At 45.0% G+C, this 20147-nt stretch overlaps 1 protein-coding gene across 4 annotated transcripts in view; it reads left to right on the forward strand.

Moving 5' to 3' along the window:
• The window catches only part of PDZRN3 (PDZ domain containing ring finger 3), a 239713-nt gene that overhangs the window by 216278 nt on the left and 3288 nt on the right, over nt 1-20147 (forward strand). For all 4 annotated transcript variants that reach the window (XM_034996548.1, XM_034996549.1, XM_034996550.1 and 1 more), the window contains 5 exons: nt 3238-3485; nt 6230-6317; nt 16187-16285; nt 17435-17497; nt 18987-19088. In XM_034996548.1, coding sequence (XP_034852439.1) covers nt 3238-3485; nt 6230-6317; nt 16187-16285; nt 17435-17497; nt 18987-19088 — 600 coding nt within the window. The remainder of the gene's footprint in view (nt 1-3237; nt 3486-6229; nt 6318-16186; nt 16286-17434; nt 17498-18986; nt 19089-20147) is intronic.

The raw sequence follows: 20147 nt of genomic DNA on the forward strand, positions 1-20147 counted from the left end.
AATTCTCCCATTTTTCTGCTCCGTATCCCTCAGTATGTTGTTAATTTGGCCCCAGAGACTGGCTCTCAACATGATCCCAACTTACTCCCATGAATCCGAGCAACACATGCAGATGATTTGCCCAGAGGCAGAAGAGGGCCATCCCTGCCTATTTTAAGAACAAACAAAACTTCAAAAGCTCCCTAGCAGATTCCTCATCTTATCCTTTCAGCCAGAAGTATGTTTCGTGCCCATGCCTAAATCCATCACTAAAGGAACAAGACCACCATAATAAGCCAAGGTTAATCAAGCCCATACCTCAGTCTCCCCAGGAGGGAAAGCTCTCTGATCTGATGGAAAGAAAACAAAACCTGATCTCCCTTAGCTGAGAGGAAGAAGGTGAGGCAAGGGGGGATGTTTGTTGACCAGGTAGCTAACATTGTCCGGTGTTGTATTTGCAAGACCTAATCGTATATGTAAAAAGCAGACTCCTAGGATGGGTTCTTCTTTAGACACAACTAGAAGGGTCCTGAAAGAAACTCTCATGTTCAGTCCTTTTTGGCACAAGACCTGGTACTAATGTATGACTAGAGAAAGCACAGATTAGAGAGATCTTGCAGGACCCATTCAAAAGTCTTCATGTCTGAGGGCACCTGGGTGATCCATTCGGTTAAGTGTCTGCCTTCGGCTCAGGTCATAATCTCGGGGTGCTGGGTTGGAGTCCTGAGTGGAGTCAGGCTCCCTGCTCAGCAGGGAGTCTGCTTCTCCCTCTGCCCCTCCCTCTGCTCACACGCACACACTCTCTCTCTCAAATAAATAAAAACTTAAAAAAAAAGCCTTCATGTGTGAGTTCATTGGGAGTGCTACTGCCTTCAGTACAAGCCATCCCTTGTGACCACCGAGGGCAGAAGACGAGCTTGGCTAGCTGGCGGTGGCCACACCCACATCTCCTACACGTGCTGTCTGTGGCATTAATTTAACCAAGGGACAAATTGACTATCACAGTGTAAGTTCCTGTATTACTTGACCCCTGGAGTCAGGCAGTAATGGAAAATACGGCTCAGAGAGTTCTGCCACAGCACGAATTTCGCAGATCTCCAAGTTGCTGTTTAACCACCACCCCCTTCCCTCCCAACCCAAGACCTCAGCACTCTGGGCTCCGAGCAAGGAGGGGGTCAAGATGGTCAGCTGGTTCGGAAAGCTGGAAAGAATTCCTTTGTGTCCGTTTGTCCTCTTCTCAAAGGAAGAGGGAAGACAGTTGTGATTTTTTTTTTTAAGACTTTATTTATTTATTTGACAGAGAGAGAGACAGCGAGAGAGGGAACACAAGCAGGGGGAGTGGAAGAGGAAGAAGCGGGCTTTCCGCTGAGCAGGGAACCCAATGCGAGGCGCACGATCCCAGGACCCAGGGATCATGACCTGAGCCGAAGGCAGTCACTTAACGACTGAGCCACCCAGGCGCCCCGACAGTTGTGATGTTAAACCCTGGTGTTCTCAGTCCTCCAGGGTAGAGGATGGAAGAGTTTGGTGCTTCAGCCATTCACTTACTTACTGGTGCACTTGAGTCATTTCGTAGCCCCATAGTTCTTGTTCTGCCGAACTCCCTTGTGTTGCAAGTAAATTACTTAAGTAGATTGAATCCAGATCATTAATAATCTCCACCAACATGATGCACTTGGGCTTCATTACAAGGAAAGAGTCTGACATCTATTCAACCCAGCAGTTGTTTACAAGATACTCGGTCCTAAGAGTTCTTTTCCCTGTAGGGCCGGAGTGAAGGGGCTTAGCAAAAAATAGAAAAACGGCTGTATAATCAATACTCGTGTTTTGCTCGGACACAGAGAAACCCAAAGTGCTCTCTGCCTCAGAGGATGGACCTAATTGTCAGTGTGCTTTGAAGTACAAGATACTGGGGGACTAAGGGGAGGATGCATATGCCCAACAGGAAAAGGTTCAGTGTTCATTTTGACATTTATAAATAAATACTAAAAACATGCCTATTGAAAAAATGGAGTATTAATCTAAGAGATTTATGTTCAAGAACTCCTATGTTAAATGACATGAATTTGTCAGTGTTGCTCTCCAGAGATTTGAGAAGCTCAGGAACTTTTGCCGAAGTATAGTCTGAAGAGTATGGTTCCTGTATGATCATTTTGTATCTGACTTTAAAAAGCAAGCCAACCCCCTGGGGAATAATATTGAAGTATGTCAGAGCCTGGTAACGTTCCTGCAGTGCGGTCATTAGACATTACCAAACTACTGGAACATAATACCCTATTCCTTTGCTGTGGGGGATGAGAGGGCAAGGAAAATTAGAGTTGGACTAAGAGGTTGCTTGGAATGACTTCATTTTCTAGAAATAAGGTTCTGGCTTCTGTTTCGTCTTGTGTAAGCTGTGCTAAAGATAGCCACACTGAGTTAGTTTGGATTGGATGCCGCATCCAGGATTCTTTCCAATGGTACAAAGTTGTGACCCACCACTAACTAGCTGTGTGACCTCATGTGGTTAATCTGAAGCTGTTGTAGGAGGGAGATGAACATAATATTGGCTCTTCCAACTTCCCAGACCGTGTTGAGGGAAGTGTTAAGTGGTAGCTTCAGGTCAGTCATGCGGCAGACAGTGGACACTCAGTAAGTAAAGCCTCTTGGGGATGCGGTGGCGGCTCAGGCTGTACACGGTGGGAAACAAGATAGCAATTAATTTCCCACACATCGGCCAGAATGCCAGCCATTTCTGGACCTCCTTGATACCTGCCATGTCCACCTACGGCCTGGATTATCATTTACTTAATATATTTGATTGACTTTAAAAAAAAAAAAGCAAAGCAATTTATTTAAAAAGGAAACTTCATATCACTTCCATAAAAGGAAAGCTAATGTCACCTGACATAATACACCCCATTAACACATAACAATGTAATTAAATTCTAGTTAGTTATTATTGCCTGATAAAGGCTCTGAGCCCGGAGGCTGCTCTTTTCTCTCGCAGGCAAGATTAGCAGGTGATGAAACTGGGTTAAAGACATTCCAGTAGGAAGCCAAGACTTCCCCACTGTGAGATTTATCATTTAATACCAGATCTGTATCCCTCCAAACCCACTCCCATCCCACTAGGCATTCCTTAGGAAACCTAAAACAGAATTGGAATTCTCTGACACCCTCAAGTTGTTCTTCCTTTTGGCTTGCTTACACAAGAGCACACTCTTTCCAGCTTCTGCTTGGCTATGATCCTCTCTCACCCTAAATATTTGTCCACAGGTCAACGGTAAAGACTTATCCAGAGCGACTCATGACCAGGCTGTGGAAGCTTTCAAGACCGCCAAAGAGCCCATTGTGGTGCAGGTGTTGAGGAGAACGCCTCGGACCAAAATGTTCACACCTCCGTCAGAGTCGCAGCTGGTGGACACGGGAACTCAAACCGACATCACCTTCGAGCACATCATGGCGCTCACCAAGATGTCCTCTCCCACCCCGCCTGTGCTGGATCCCTATCTCCTGCCAGAGGAGTAAGTCACATGGTCTTATGGCACTAATGTGTTAAGCATGGTAAAAAAGTCCAGTGAAGTTGTTTTCTTTTTCCATGTGGTGAAAAACATTAGCAGGTCTTATAATTTTCCTCCAGGTTGCCCGTGTTTAACTTTATTGTTTATAGAGGCAGTCAATTGAGTCCTGCTCAAAACCGCTCTGACATATTAATTACTTTATTATAACCCTGGAGCGGAGTTATTCAAATTATATTCTAAGAACAAAATTACTTACAAATGTCATAAAAGTTATTTCAGAATAAAATTTAATCACCGCAAAAGGCAATGTGAAGATTTTGTGTTATAACTAGAGGGAATGCTGATGGTTCTCTTAAATAGACAACAAAGTAATTCGGGAGTGTAAAGAGAGCCCTGAAGGGTGTGCATTCCACTTTCTGGGGTCTCGTTTCAAACCTGAATCCGTGTTAATAAGCCCACACGTGCCTCATATAAGTGCTGCATTTACCAATTAAGTTAACAGCTGTGATCCAACACCCCACACGAATTACTTTACACATGACTCTCCTCTTACCTTACTTCCTGCCAGAGAGAGAGAGAGTGGAGCTCAGAGCCTTCAAGTCAGACGAGCCTGATGCTCAAACTGATAACTAGCCAGGCAGCTGGGGCAGTTCACTTTATCCCCATTTCAATGTAGGAAAAAATAATAGAACCCAGTGTGTAAGAGTGTTGGGTTAGAGGAAATAATGTGTGGGAAGTTCTCACCATGACATATGGTAAGCACTCAGGAGAGAGCAGCAATCATTAATTTAGTGAGTGAGATGAAATATCTAGGGAAAAAATGAAGAGCGAGAAATTTTCTAAGATAGACCACTGGCTGAGAAGATGTCCACTTTACTGTAGAGCTTGGAGCACGTGATTTTGCCTGTGTGAGGACAGGATGTCCCCTTCCCCACCTTAGTCTCTCTAGGTGACAAAGAGTCACCCCTGGCTCTTACTGTCTTGTTCCTGATTCCATCACTAACGTGATGCTTTATTTCCAAGGGCATTTTACCTCTCCCAGGGCAAACCTCTGAGTGCTACCTGTTGGGTTTCTGTTAATAACTCAGTAGCTGGAGTGAGCCCACGTTTCCTGTGGTTCCACCAGCTTCCAGACAGAGGCTTGCCTTTCATCCCATGGTGTTACCCGATAGCTGTCATGGGAGTCCAGGACTAACTCCCCAGGCCTAACAGTGGGGAAGGGGAAAGAAAGGGTCCCCTCTCTGACATCCACGCTCAGCGTGCACAGGAGTATGCAAAGAAGATGGGTCTTTCCATGCAGTGAGGAAGTGCATACACACCTGTTCTCCTCAGCTTAAGTCAGCAGCTGGACTGAGAGGCAGGTCTGGCTCACCTCGACTCCCAGCTCTTAGTCACACAACTACTCTGTGGCATCCCAGTTGATCCTATGAAAGAATTGCCCGACTCACTGAACCATCATCATTTAAGCCAGTTCTTCGACTTTATAGAGCAAAACTGCCTCTCAGTATTGATGAGGCCTTTGCAGCAGCTCCCGCCTCTCAGATGTTGAACTGTCACAGTGATGGGCCTTTTAGAAGCCAAACCCTTAATTTCCTCTTAAGTCTGGTTAACATGACATGACCTAACCCCAAGGGGCAACTTGAGAAATGTCAGTAGAGTCCAGAGGTCAGGCCTCTCCAGGTTCTGGCTGCAAGGTCAAAGCATAGTAAAGAGTGTGCATCGGGATAGAAAGGGGAATGTTAACGTGATGCTTGAAAGCCCAGGCCTTCCAACGGCATCCTCCAGTACGAAAAGCCCCTTAAGTGCTGGCAGGAAATTTACCTGATAGGTCCAGAAAATTGAAAGCCAGCCCTTGTTTGACCATGTCTGATCTGATGTTTCAAAACTAAGTGCCTGGGAGGGAAGACCAGAGCCCATTGATTGCTGTGCTGACCTTTGAGAACAAGATGCTTTGAGTCCCCAGTCAAAAATCAGGCTGAAGCTTTCCACCCACGTCTGGGACCTTCCAGAGCTGCTGACTGAGCCTGTTACGATTCCCACTGCCTCCTCTCCTAGAGGTTCCAAAGAGGTGGTAGCTTCTGGAAATAGGGTTTCCCATATGTTGTGCTAGAGAGACTCAAGCTTCTGTTCTCTGAGCAGTGGGTGTGTATGCTTATATACATGTGCCTTTTACACGTGCATGTATGTAGTACCTTCATTCATTCATTATCTACATATATGTGCGTACTCGGTTTTCATGTCAAACCTAGTCCTTGTCGTGGAACAATCAGAGAAGTTTGGGAAGACACTGTCCTAGATGAAAGCATCGTAGTTTCGGTCCCAGCCCTTTGGACCGGACTCAGAGGCCAGTACATATCCTTGAGTGTTGCCTGACATCCAGCCTTTTTCTGCCCAAAGAGAAAATCTAACAGTGAAGCAATAAGCGGGAAAGGGGAATGTGTCTGCTCTCTAGAGACTGAGTGAGAAATGAGTCCCTTTGACTCACATGACTAGTCGGCAAGAGGATGGTCACTGGGAGCAGCAAGGGCAGTCCCGCTGTCACCTGCATCTTCTTCGAGGAGGATGGAAGTGTTAAACAGGGGAGGTCCTGACGCTGCTGAGAAGCATGGCCAGGGAGAAGTGGGCTTAGGCACTGCCCCAACCCTGAGAACTGGGGCCACATCACAGCGGGCCCGACGAGGTTGGGAGGATGAAAGGGGGGACTTCCAGCCGCAAGCAGGCTGCAAAGGTCTTTCTTCTGTTTTCAGGCACCCCTCGGCCCACGAGTACTATGACCCCAGTGACTACATTGGAGGTGTCCATCAGGAAATGGACAGGGAGGAACTGGAGTTGGAGGTAAGAACATCTTTGTCTCGATTTAGGAGCCATTACTAAGACTAACAAGTTCTCTATGAGCATACATGTAGTCTATGGATGTTAGTGAAAGAGCCACTTTCTTTTAAAAGAACCACTTTCAGTCATGCCATTTAAAGGCATAATTTGGCTTTTCTTCCCTACCCCCCCCTTTCAGAATAGAACAACGTTACAGCCTGATCCCAAAGCAGAAATGTAGGGTTTTTTTGTTTTGTTTTGTTTTTTATTAAAATTACTTAAAAGATAGGGTAGTGAGTCCTGTTGTGGATCTTTGAACTCATATTATCTCCTCTCATCAGGCTCTAAACTCCATCCATTCTTGTAACTACAGTGAGCTTCCGCACCTTTCTCCTCTCACAGTCATCATGACTTTTACTCAAAGGCAAGAGTAGATGGATGAATAGGGTAGGTGGTAGCCCACACCAGCACAAAACGGTTTGCCCAACATTTTATAACACTGAGCTTGAAAAAAATTAGCAAATCCAAAACTCTCCTTATTTGAGGCCAAATATGACTCAGATAGGATTCTAGATGATGCATAAGGTCCTATTGGCCTCTGAGGGTTTTTAAATTTATTTTTATTCAAGTATCACTAACATACAGTGTTACGTTAGTTTCAGGTATACAATAGAGTGATTCAGCAGTCCTATAAGTTACTCAGTGCTCCTCATGAGAGGTGTACTCTTCATCCCCTTCACCTGTTTCACCCAGCCCCCGAGCCACCTACCCTACAAGACATCAGTTTACAGAGTTCCAGCTCTCATTTGTCTTTTAATAAGAGAGATCGAAAATAGAGACAAGTCACCTTTCAAGATGTACTTCCTTACACTTTCGGGCAAACATTGGTTCCTCTATTTTATTGTGTTTTCAAAAAATGCAAGAGCATTTTTTTCAGAACTGATTTTACAGACTAGGATAATCGGGTACCTTTTAGAAAGATTGCTGATGTCAAGCGTGAGGCCAGCGGGTTGCTGAGAGCTAGTAGGTTGCGGGGCAGTGAGCGAGGCGGCAGATGAGTGGAAGGTGGTCGTGATCATCGAGCTCTCCTTTACAGTTACCGAGGGTTTCTGTGCCCTGAGAGGGGACAGAGATCAGTCCCCGGGTTCAAACACCACCTTCACTGGCTGCTCCCCTACAGCCTGATGTAGAGTCCTAATGCACTCGGGGACGTTGTTTGGAAAATTTAAATTTCCTGCTCAACGCCTATGGTCTGAACTGGAATGGTGGTCATTCTGGCTCAAACCTGCCACCCTCCCCATGCGCCGCCCACCGTGGAACTCAGTACTCGCCGTCCCCTGACTGATGGCTGCATGAAACGTAGCCTCGTGCCTTTCAGAAAACCAGGGACTCTGCCTATCATTTACAACTTCCCCTCTCACCACCTTTGGGGGTAGTTCATGAAGCAGCCAGTGCCTCCCCCAGGACACTCGTTCTTAGCATGTTAACACACAGTGTGTGCAAATGGGGTTCCACGTCAACCGTGTTTGAGAAGTGTCTGAGTAAACCACAGTGAACAGATTTTGTCCCAGAGGACTTCTCAGTCCTGGATATGTTTAAGAGCACAGTAAATGCCCTGGGGAAGGAAAGCAGATACAGTAGACAGCATTACTCCCAACATATTTTTGTTTGATCTAACAACTTCTCTTTGGCCAAGTACCTCTTAGCATTTCCTGGGTCTAGAATTCTCAGGAATAGTGCTTTACAAGAAGAAGGGCTACTTAATGATGGTTCCAGGACAACACTGCTTTTTGATCATCAATGTAACTGTGACAAAGTAGAGATCTTTAAAAAGCTATAAAATATCTCAGGAGCTAGATTTACAGAGTGTAACTGACCCCTGAACAACACAAGGACTAGGAGGGCTGACCTCCTGCACCATCAAAATTCCACGTCTAACTTTTAACTCTCCAAGAATTTAACTATTAGCCGACCGTTGACCAGAAGCCCTCCCAATAACGTAGACAGTCAATATACGCCGTATTCTTACAGTTGGGTAAGCTAGAGAAAAGAAAAGAGAAAATATATTTACAGTACCGTATTGTATTTATCAAAAACAATGCACATGCAAGTGGACCCACGCAGTTAAAACCCATGTTGTTCAAGGGTTCACTGTATTGTATAGACTTGGTAAGTCATGGACACCTAGTTAAACCTGACTCCATACTAGTGATCTATTTTACTGTCTAACACCTCGGAGAACCTGATGGAATCTAGGGTTTCTTCCTGGAAAAAAAGGCTCGTGTCTAAAAGGGTTTGCAGGTGCTTTCTGGAAGGTCACAGAACTCCCGCGGTATCTGCCCCATTTGGCCCATTCTGCCTTACGATTTTTTTTGTTCTTTCCGCATACCAGCAGAACCACTGTTTGCTTTCTGTTTTGCTTTAACCCAACTCAACTCACTTTAAGTGAGGTGAATTTGTTTTAAAGGCAGTGCACTATGACTGCCTCAGACAGGAAATCAGCATCAGCTGCCGTAAATGGAAGGCACTGCACAGTAAATACAGGGGGCCCAGGCAGTGTTCTCAACTCCTGGTGCGCATCATCGGCGGTGCCTGGTGAGGGCCAGGGGCTGGGGGCTGGTTCGCCTCTCTCTCTCAGGAGATTGGCAAGTGTTAAGTGTTCAGACTAGCCCAGACTGAGTCCGCCTTCCTAAAGGTAATAACTTTCTCGGTGCGAACTACCTTAGAGCCTCTTGCTTTTGGTAGAAGCCACTCTAAACCAGTTCCCTAGAACCTTGTTTCTCCAAGTGACACAGCATCACTCTGGGAGTTGGCAGGAAATGCAGAATCTTGGCCCTCAGAGCTGCTGAGTCAGAACCTGCATTTTAACAGGATCCCCAGGTGCCTCAATGCACATTCAAGTTGGAGGGGCCCAACCTAGAGGTAAAGAAGTCCAAGCTTCCATTTGTTCTTGTCATGGGTCAAAGCAGCAAGACTTCGGTTGTGCGTTCCATTCGGCACAGACGTCGTTCTTTTCATGAGTAAAAAGCAGAGACAAACAGCCCAAGAATTTAGAAAATCAGTTGAGTGTTCTAAATTGCACCTTTGATGCCATGAGACTTTACATCCATGATTATTTTCATTTCGACTTGCCCACTTCGAGCATCTGTTAACACTGAATACGCTGGTGCTAGAAATGCAAAATCAGGAAGTCACCACCCTGCCTGCCTTTAAGGAGTTCATGTCCCTTGAAGTTCCTAAGCCCTTAGGCTTGTTAGACAGGTACTTGTCATCTCCTAAGAAAGCCAAAATATGGTTATGGGTCCACGCCAGGCAGGAAGGTTGCTTTCACCTCTGGACTTTTGTCCTTAGCAGCTGAGATGTCACCAAGTTGTCTTTGTTAACTAAGCACATCTCATAAAGTGAACCGGGTGGTTTGGGATAAGAAGCCCATCCCAAGTCCTGTGGGGAAGGCTCAAAGTCTTCCTGAAGCCCAGTGTGGCCGCTTACCTGGAGGGAGCCTCCCATAGAGAACAGTGTAGGTCCAGTACCGCCCCATTTCAGAGGCACGTCCTCGGACGGTAGTCTGGTCAGCTCCAGAATGGTAATAAAGCAGCCTCAGTGCGGGGATGGAGTTTCCTAAAGCAGACCCAGTTTTTAGGGAGATTGGCACATATGTGTCATCCATGCTTCTCACCAGATTTCGTAGAATAGTCCACACTCTGTCTCTGTGATGTTCCATCCTCTTCTCTTCCCCCCGACTCTGGGGTTAGATTACAAAAAGAGCAGGTGTGTTTTGAGTTAGGGAGTCAGTCTCAACACACCACTCATCATCTGAGTTGAATGAGATCAACATCCACTGAAAAGTAACTAGTTCCATGGATATTATATAGGAGGAAAATATATGAGTGTGTTGGGATATTATAGAAGCAAATGCACAGAGAAAAACAGATGTTCTGTCTTTTAAAGCACACAAAATGATCATATTTAGGTAAGTGTCAAATCCCTGTTATTGTGAAACTGTGTAAAGCTAAAAAGATTATACCCAAGTGTACCCAAGGGTTGAGCAGCCACATAATTACCCATAAATTTTCAGGTACTGAACACCTGCTCTAGAGCTTCCTGGAGGCAATTAAGAAGGAAAATAGATGTCTGAAGAAGGCTTTTTCCTTAATCTATCGTGTTAATTTCCCAGTTGATTCATCAGTAGCCTCCCCCTCCAGGCTGTGAAGCTACCCTCACCTATGTTGTGTTTTGATGATGTCATTTTGAGGGGAGAAAAGAGAAGAAAAGCTACAGTTTCAACAGGGAGACTAAAATGACCTCCAAACCTGGTTTCATCGAGTAACCTAAGTAGATCACTAGGGAATTGGGATTGTCCTGGAGACGATGCAGGATGCCCCAGCCAATCTATACATTTGTCTTTAGCCTTTAAGGCACAGCTCAAGAACTCCTCCAGGAAACCTTTCCTGGTCAGCCCTGCCCTCACTGAGTTGGCCTCCTCACCCTGTTCCCAGTACAGTCGGCGCCTGCCCATTCTTTGTACTACCATCTGCACACCAGGACCTTCCACCTGCTCTGCTCTCAGCCCACAGGGCACTTGCCCACATCCTAGCATGGCCCCGTCCGGCTCCGTCTTTTGTCCACAACGTCACCTCCAGAGAAGCTTCCCAGCCACTCTGTTTAGAGCATCCCTACCCCAACAGTGCCATTTCCTACTTACTAGCTCCCCCACTAGAATACAAGTTCCATGAGAGCTGGGCTCTTGTCCAGCTCATTCATGGTTAGGTGCCTAGTCAGTCCTTGGCACATGGTAGGTAACCCATAAACATTTGTTGAGTGAAGGAATAAATGCCTTATTACCCTATCTCAAATGAAGGTTCTTGAAGGGAAGTACGGCCTCTTTAGAGACACCTCTGTGTTGCACATAGCCTGCCCCATGCATAGATATAGAAAGAGTGGAGAGAATTTAAAGAAATCTGCACAGCAGTTCTGAACTGATAAGGTAGAGTTATGCTTCAGTGACCCGTCTTCCTGGTGTGGGATAAGCCATTGAAATCGGTCTTTGGGATCCCCTCTGATTAAAGTGGCTGACTTTGAAACAGAAAGCTTGAATCACCCACGTGGAATGGCCCCGTTAATTCTCATAATGGGGCTCTCGTTTCAGTTTCATCTGAAATGTCAGGCTTAGCAGTTCATTTTTATCCAACAGTCCCATCTAGACCAGTAAGCAACAGGACACCAGTGGTGGGGGGGCTGTAATCCAGATAATGCTAATACATTACTCATACCAGTTTGATTAATGGTCTTCTCTGAAATCTTACCTCCATCATCACAGACGGATAAGTATTGATAACCTCTAAGCTTTCAGTGATGTGCTCAGTTGCGTAAGGCTCTGCCTTTAGCTTCCGGGCAGAATGCAATGTTGAGAGGGTACGAGCCACCCAGTGAGTTTGGAGAATTATCTGCTAAGGCCCCCAAATATCATATCTGGTTAGGAAATTGTAGAATAGCTGAGACGTGTCAGAGACATGAATTGACTTTCCCAGGGTTGCCTGGCTTGCTCATGGCACAGCCCAGGAGTGTTGTTCATGTGGATTTTTTCTTTTTTCTGCCTTGGAATCTTAAGCTCATTCATTCAGTTCTGAGCCACCTACTGTGCACTATATTAGGCTGGACCCCTTTTTTTACTTCAAAACTCATTATTCAACTATTGCCTTAATATAATCTTGATAAGCAACCAAGGTAAAACTCAGATTTATACACAGCTAAAACTGTAGCAGTTCTTACAGCATTGTTTTTCAAGAGCTTCTGAAAACTTTTTATGGTTCACTCTTGGCTTAACTATGAGCAGCCAGGCTCTTCTTTATGATGTTGAACCATCCCTTGGAAACTGAGTGACTATTGCTAAGTTACACCATATGCCTTCGAAATGAAACTTTTCCAGTTTTTGTTTAGCGTTCCTCAGAAGATCCAGGTAACACGAGGAAATGTTATAGCCCAAGCCATCCTATCTAATATCAATATCAAGAACATACCTGGAGTAAACTCCAGAATATCCTTTCCTTTCCTACTACTTGACACGTAATATCAGCCATTTGTCTATCCTGTACCATTCATCCTTTTTAAAACCGATCCATTTCTAAGATAGAACCAGACCATTTCTAAGAGGACTACCCCTAATCTAGAATTACACTCCCATTCTTGAATCTGTTCTAAAAAATCAAGTCCTAAAGTTTGCTTCACAGCCAACAAGAATTGGGGGTGGAAGAGGAAGCTTTAACATACTCAGGGCAACTGTTTCAGATGAGAACTCTGCCCTGTCATGTGTGTGTGTGTGTGTGTGTGTGTGTGTGTGTGTGTGTGAGAGAGAGAGAGAGAGAGAGAGATGCCAGAGCCAGCTTCTCATCCATGTCAAGGATGGAATCCAGCTTTTCCAGTATTTAAGTCAAACCTGACCAAAGTGAGAATGTGACTGTCGCCATGACAGTCTGTCCTGGGAGGATTTGCAATGGGATTTAAAGGCTAAATGCAGTGTTGGCTAAGTCTTTCTGCTGTAGGGAGGGAGCCCTGCATCCTCAGAGTATATTGCTAACTGGGAATAGATCTGGTAAAGAAAACCTCTTGTCTCCAATGCACAGATGTGGGAATGTTGACCATCATGTATTGTGTGTCATTTCCAACAGTGTGTATTGGAAATCTATTATTAATTTGCTAATCACATATGGGGTTAATGGCAGCATATAAAATGTGTTCAAGGAGAGCATAAGGGATTACCCATGATTCAGGTATCAGGGATTCAGGTGAAACTATTTTAAAGCAACACTTTAGGATGTATTCCTTTCCAGCTTGACATTTGGTTCTAAGAAAGTTTCCTCCCTGGTTATAAAAGATTTGTTGAAAGGAACTGGCAGATTTAGAAGAGTAAAGTACCAGAATAAAATACTCCCACCAATAGCAGAATGAACTGATGTCCACATTTATAGCTTTATAGTTCTCCAAATATCTGTCAATCAAAATCCTGACCAAAAAATAGAGTAGAAATGCTTTTCAAGTTAGGTTTTTATTGAAATCATTTACTCAACACTTAAGATAGCAGACTCTCTACGTTTTGGGAACTAAACCAAATAAATGGAATCCTTTTCTGTATAGCAGACATTCAGCTAATCCCATTCCTTAGGAGCCTTCCTTTTTCCGCTTTGAATAACCCTAGTACATTATGCTGTTCTTTTCCAAGACATGATTTCCAGACTTTTTGCCTTCCTGGGTTCTCAAATGGAGCCCTCAGTTCCTGGATGTGTATCACAGAGTCATGCTTCTCAGACTGTCTATACTGAAAAGCTGTGAGGACCAACCAGGTCAACCAGTTTAAGTTTCAGTATGTCACTGACCAATATGTGGTTCTACCATGTGGGACTCTATATAGCTCACCCCATACACAGGAGTCAGGAGTACCTGAACCGATGCACACTTTGGTCAATAAGACAAGCTTGCTCTTCTTGTTCTTGGATATTATGACAATATCCAAATGCTCTAGTAGTTTCTAAACTCTCCCCTCAATTTTTGCACTTGTTCCTCACAACCACACTTGGGCGCTTACTTTGAGTACTGGAATAAAGCCCAGTGGAACTGATCTCTTTTATGCTTAGATACTCACCTTGGTGGCCAGCTATTCAGAGAAAGCTATAACTCACATTACCATTTATACTTCTGCTAAAGGGAATAATACCACATTTATTGTCTTTCTCATTTTTCTTCCTACAGTCTTTCCCGTTCTCTCTCTCTGCTTTGGTTGCCCATGAACCTGTTCCCGAACCATCTGGCATCCACCATGATAGCACAGGGCTCGGTGGTAGCATTTGGCTACAGTTGTGCAGTTGGACCCAAACAAACCATCATGAAATTCCACTGATTCACACTAACTGTGAGAAGGGCCAAAACGGGGAAAGTCTTTCCTTCTGCCCAGACCCAAAGGAAGTGTAACCTGAGACAGAGATGTGGGCATGTGTTTGAAACGTAAGAGGAGGATGTGTGACTAATAGTGTGTGTGAGGTATGCAAATTGGTTACTCCCACGTATTTGGAAAGAATCGGCCCTTGTAATTAAACGTGACCCTCAAACTCATGCTTCCTCCATTACTGTGCTTAGTCCAGTTCTTTCCACCCAACTCAACTGAAGTATCAGAAATTAATGGGATTTCACTTAATGAAAATCTGCCATGTTGCTAAAGCTATAGTTAGGAAGTCAGTGAATTAACATATCAATGTTCAGAAAATAAAGTTATCTTATTGGGGGGAGGGGCACGTGAAATAAAACCACTCTGTGCTGGGACTTGAGGCAAGTAAACATACCTGCAGTGATTATTGTACTACCATTTCCTATTAACTTTCTCTGGGCCAAGCACTGTGCCGCAGTTCTCTGTGGGCCTTAACCTCACTGGGTCTTCACCCAGCCTGAGGCAGCAGGATGGCATTTACTAGTGAGGAGACAGGCTTAGATACAGCAACAGGCCCATGATGGAGGTGCTAGAAAGAGGTAGATTTGGGATCTGAACACAGGTCTGCCTGTCTTCATAGCCCCAACCCTTCACCACCACATTACACTCCATACATCAGCCAGAAAAACTGCTGAAAATAGTCTGTCAGATCAGGGCAGTCCTCACTTTTAAAACTTTTTCATGGGTTCCCACAATGGTGAAGTAAGATCCGAGCTCTTCATGCTGGCCTATGGGGTTCTCCTAACATGGTCTGGCCTCATGCCTTGCCACGCTCAGCCCACCTCTCTCCTCCTTGCACACAGGGCTTTGGCATTATTGGCCCAGGACATTTGCACCTGCCGTTCTTCCAGCTTGAAAGGTGTCCATGGTGCTGGGCACCCTGCCTTTCACAGGGGAAGGTTCAGGAATTATCTGCTTTGACATACCTGCTTTGAGCTTCCCCACAAAGACCACTGCATCCTTACCACCCTCTAAGAATAATACGGAGAGAGGAAGTGGTCCCCAGAGACCGTGGTTTCAGAGACCCATTCTCTCAGCACCTCCATTCCTGGTTGGTGAGCAATCAGCAGTAAAAACCAGAGCGAGAGACCTGCTGGAGACCTTCTTCTCAGGCAGCCCTTCGGACAGGCCTCAGCTTAGTGCTGCAGAACCTTGCAGGGGCAACTGGCAGTGTGGTGGAGAGGGCAACTTGGCTTGTTGATACTTTCAGAAAACCCAGAACTTCCTCCCAAAGCTCCAACAATGTTCAAAGTTCTGACTTCATTCTGAAGCGCAAGACTAATTGGCAAATACAGTGGCGTTCCTTGTGCTCATGTGTCTCGCATTTGGGCTCACTTTGCTTTTATCTCATTTAATTTGCAGTAATAGGGACTGAAACTAATTTCTCGACTGTAAATATCACAGCTGTTGTGGAAGGCATTAATTGCGCGCTATCCCGTTACCCTCCTTTCTTGGATCAATTTATGTGTAATCTGTTTGCAAGTTCTATTACTGTGAATATTAAGGGAACGCAATGTGAAATAATCTAACTGAACACATTGGAAACGTTTGTACTGAAATGGCTGGATGGTTTGGGGTATGGAAATATTCTCATTTGTGGCAGGCGTTGAAAGAATGCTTTTTAAAAGCCCTACCCCAGAAGTCTTGACACTGAGTGAAATATAGGTAATTTTTCTTTTGGGGGATCAATAAAATAACTATTTTCAAAATGACTTTATATTGACTGAAAGGTCAGAAATGCCGTGGGCATTGATCCTGTGTCCATAATCACTTTTTGTTTAGTACGTTAACCACTCTACACAATCAAATACAAAGAAATCCAGTTCATCATTGAAACAAAATATTTTTAAAGCATTTGACCCCTCCCAGCTCTCCCTGCCCGCTGGAGGCTCACTGCAAACGCCTTTCCCTTGTCTAGGAAGTGGATCTCTACAGAATGAACAGCCAGGACAAGCTGGGCCTCACGGTGTGCTACCGGACTGATGATGAAGATGACATTGGGATTTACATAAGTGAGGTATGAAGGCTGAGTGTTGTGTAACTATCATCTTAAGACCAGAGGAGGTTTTTGGTTTTTTGGTTTTTGTTTTATTTCTGTTATGTGTTAACCAGCCCTAACTCTGGCTCATTGAGAAGTCTTTGGAAAGACCCAAATGTCTTTCTCCCCTTCATCACACAGTCCATGGAGTTAACATCTTTACATAAGGGTTAAGTTCAAATGTCAGTCAGCACATAAGGCGAAATTACCCTTGAGAAGCCTGCAAATCGGCCATAAAATGGAGCCGCTTACATGGTTTTGTGTGTTCAACCCCGAGGGGACAGCAGATTCACATTTCCCTTCTCGTGTCCATTGAATGGGATGGTGGATGGAGTCATTTACACTTTTTAAAGTATTTCTTTATCTCTTTCTTTTTCCTTTTGGTAGAATGTGTATATCATTGAATTCATGTAAGTTAAATGCATCTGCAAAGTACAGAGATGGAAGCTATTTTGATCTTCTTAGAGAAGACAATGCAGTATGATTACAGTATGAATACTTTACCCTAGACTCCCATCTAGGCAAGCACAGGAACTCAATTTTGTCAGGAAATAAAACCTCTCTCTGTGGGATGAACCAAGGGATGTGTTTACTAGGCTTAATAATTATTCCTTTGGATGTACTTTATTCACCAAGCTTAAGATGGTCCACCGTTACTGCATTTGGGGAGATTTTTCCCATACTTAATCCCACTTGTCTCAATTGTATTTTTAAACTTATTTTCCAAAATGGAAGCATTTAGTAAAATCATCAAGGTATGGTTGCTCATCCGCATAGCCAAGGGTGCTGTTTGCCCTGTTCTGCATCACACTTTGGTTTTCATTTCTGTGACTGCAACAAAAGTCAGCTGTGCCTCTCTATTCCCTTAGGTCAGCAGGGTCTGTGCACACTGCCATGTCACAAGGAGGCCACGCAGGGTTCCAAGAGCACACCCAGGAAAGGGCTTGGAAACAGATCAATCCATGTTTGTCTCTCCTTGCAGGGACTAAGTCTTGTTTATTTATGTGCAAAACAAAAACTAGGGATAAGCAGGACTGTGTGTTAGACAGCCTTTGAGAAGTGCTGTTGTTTATTTTCATATGTGTCTTAGTTATCCACTCCGTGCTGACCTGTCCATGTGTGTTTCAGATCGACCCTAACAGCATTGCGGCCAAGGATGGGCGCATCCGAGAAGGAGACCGCATTATCCAGGTAGGTCAGCTTTCGACCAGAGGCCGAAATGGTTGATGATAATAACTTTAGGGTTGAAAATGCAGATGTTAAGGAACAAGGATCACCAAGGCAGATGTATAGTGAGGCCAGAAGTTAAATTAATGAGGGAAGCAAAAACCCTAAAAATTGACACACACCAGGGAGTGGTGAGGCCTAGGACAACTGGACAGAGCTGCCCCAGCACCTTACAGAAGACGCACCTCATTTCCTTTCAGTCTCTTTGAAGGGCCCAGGACAACACCGCCGGGACCCAAGTCAAGCCCATAGTCTGCAACTTATGAACCAGAATAATTCTCATTTTAGATTTCTTTGAAAGAGTAATTTTGGACCACAAGTGTCAAGTTTGGTCTTGTCCTTAAATAGGAACATCTTTGGCAAATTTAGTAAAATTGATGGAGAAGCCTTCTAAATTTCATGACTTGACATTTAAGAAGGGCTTCTAAGGATAGTTTCTTTACCTGAAGCCCTGTTGCTCTTTGGAGTCAAAATGAGACTGCTTGTTTCAGCTACAGTCTTCCTTAATCTCCCAGAAATGGAGATTGTTTGGTCCATTGTGTCCCACAGCGCTTCTACCTCCCCTCACTCCTATCTGACCTTTTTCCACTGCTTAGTCTACATTTCCCCAGATTTCAACCCCAACCTCAGCTGCTTAAGGACCGTTTGCTGGTGGAGTAACCCAAACCTTCATTCCTAAATGCCCTGACTCATCTTCAGTCCTGCCATTTGAAGATGCTGTCCTTTTCCATTAGCTTTTACTATGGGGCACGGAAGTCCTGGGTTCTGTACATGGCCCCGCCTATCTCCACTGGTCACTGGGTTCAGTCACCCCAACCAGTAGTCACCCTCTTCACTGCCTCTTGGTTCACTAGCCTAAGTAGTTGGGTGGAAGGGTCCCCTCCCTGCTCAGTGAGACCATTTCTGTGTCCCCTGGAGGAATCATCCCTCCAGACCCGTTATGAGAGTCCCTCCCTCTAGACTTTCTGTCCCACCTAATGAAGTTCAAGTGACAAACTGGGCACACAGACCACCACATAGGATACCATTTCCTTGTTTGCCCTCAGTTTCCATAATGGTCACATGAGACCTGCTGCTGCTTTTTCTCTCCTATTATCTGAAAAGGTCTATAATAATGCTTTAGTATATTTCCTTTATGTTCCTGCCTGAGTATTATGTCTGATTAAATTGCTCAGATGTTCCCTCTTCACAACATGGTGATTTTTCTCAGTCTGCCTTCTGGAGTCTCAGCAACTTATGTTCACATAGTTTCCACATTAGTTGCCTTGTACACCTGTCATAGCTGACAGACCAGTCTGAGCAAGGCCTTTCCTTCTGAAAATGAGCATTCTTTGCAAGCTACATGCAAGTTCTCTGCTCCATCTGTATAGAATGATTTTGTATGATCTCATTATCCTGTTGTCCACCCCTCCATCGCCTCCTCACCATTTTGGTTTTTTTGGGTTTTTTTAAGATTAATGGGATAGAGGTACAGAACCGTGAAGAGGCTGTGGCTCTCCTAACCAGTGAAGAAAACAAGAACTTTTCCTTGCTGATTGCAAGGCCCGAACTCCAGGTGAGTCAGCCTCTTGCATGTGAAGCTGCATCTGTATTCCTACAACCAAAAACCCAAGTCCGTGGCACTGCAGACTCCTGCCCAAGTATTTGGTCTGAATTTGAAGGCACTTTGTACACCCTGAAAATGTCGTCTCACTTGATGTGACCTAAAATCTATTTTATGTTTTAAGCATTGAAGGAGAGTGCTGACATCTGTAGGCCCAGCAGGCTCATTAGCGTAGGAATGGTCATGAAGGAGGAGACAAGGGAACATGGTGGGCCGGAAAAACACAGCCAAGATCATAACCATCAAGATGTCAAGCCCGACAGGTGCTCCAGCCTGGATCTGCGTGGGCCTCATCTCTAGCTACAGAGTGTAGTGCACATACAGCACGGTGGCTCGTAATACTGCGTTCCTCCTGAAACTGCTGAGAGAGTAAATGTCCGGCCCTCTCATCACACACACACGGTAGCCCGGGGAGGAAATGCTGTTAATGAGCTTCAGTCTCGGAATTACTTCACTATGTTGATGTACATTAAAATCATCACCATGTACGTCTTAAACATAAAATACAACTTTTAAAAAGTGAAAGAACCGTTGATCAGAAAACTTCTCAGAGGGCCAGATATGTCTGGCTTTGGGAGCCAGATAGCCTCTGGTGCAATCACTGGACTCTGCCACGGTAGCACAAAAGTGGGCGTGACAGTCCATGAGCAGCAGGCCACATCTGACCCGTGGGCTCTAAGATCTCAGACCCCTGAATAGTCTGCTCTAGGAAGACACGGGCCTGGTAAAAGTGACGGGCCTTGCCCCAGACAGCTAGTTAGCAGACCCACGTTCTGTGTCAAAAAGAACTCTTGCAACACTGCCAATAGTTTGTTTTCGGGGCCTGCTAAGCTTGTGTGTGGGCCAGCCAGCAGGGGTGCAGGGCTAGCTCTCCCGGACGCCCTCACGGGTGGCCCACTTCCCTGAAAGTAGCCACCGTGGATGCATGAGCGTCGCCAGGAAAAAAACACAACCATGGCCCGCAGAGACTTTCCTGGGGTGGAAAGTCTCTGGAATGTGAAGGGAGGCTAG

Source organism: Mirounga leonina, unplaced genomic scaffold (assembly GCF_011800145.1).
Source record: "Mirounga leonina isolate KUSES-001 unplaced genomic scaffold, KU_Mleo_1.0 Mir_94, whole genome shotgun sequence".
NCBI classification, from domain to species: Eukaryota; Metazoa; Chordata; class Mammalia; order Carnivora; family Phocidae; genus Mirounga; species Mirounga leonina.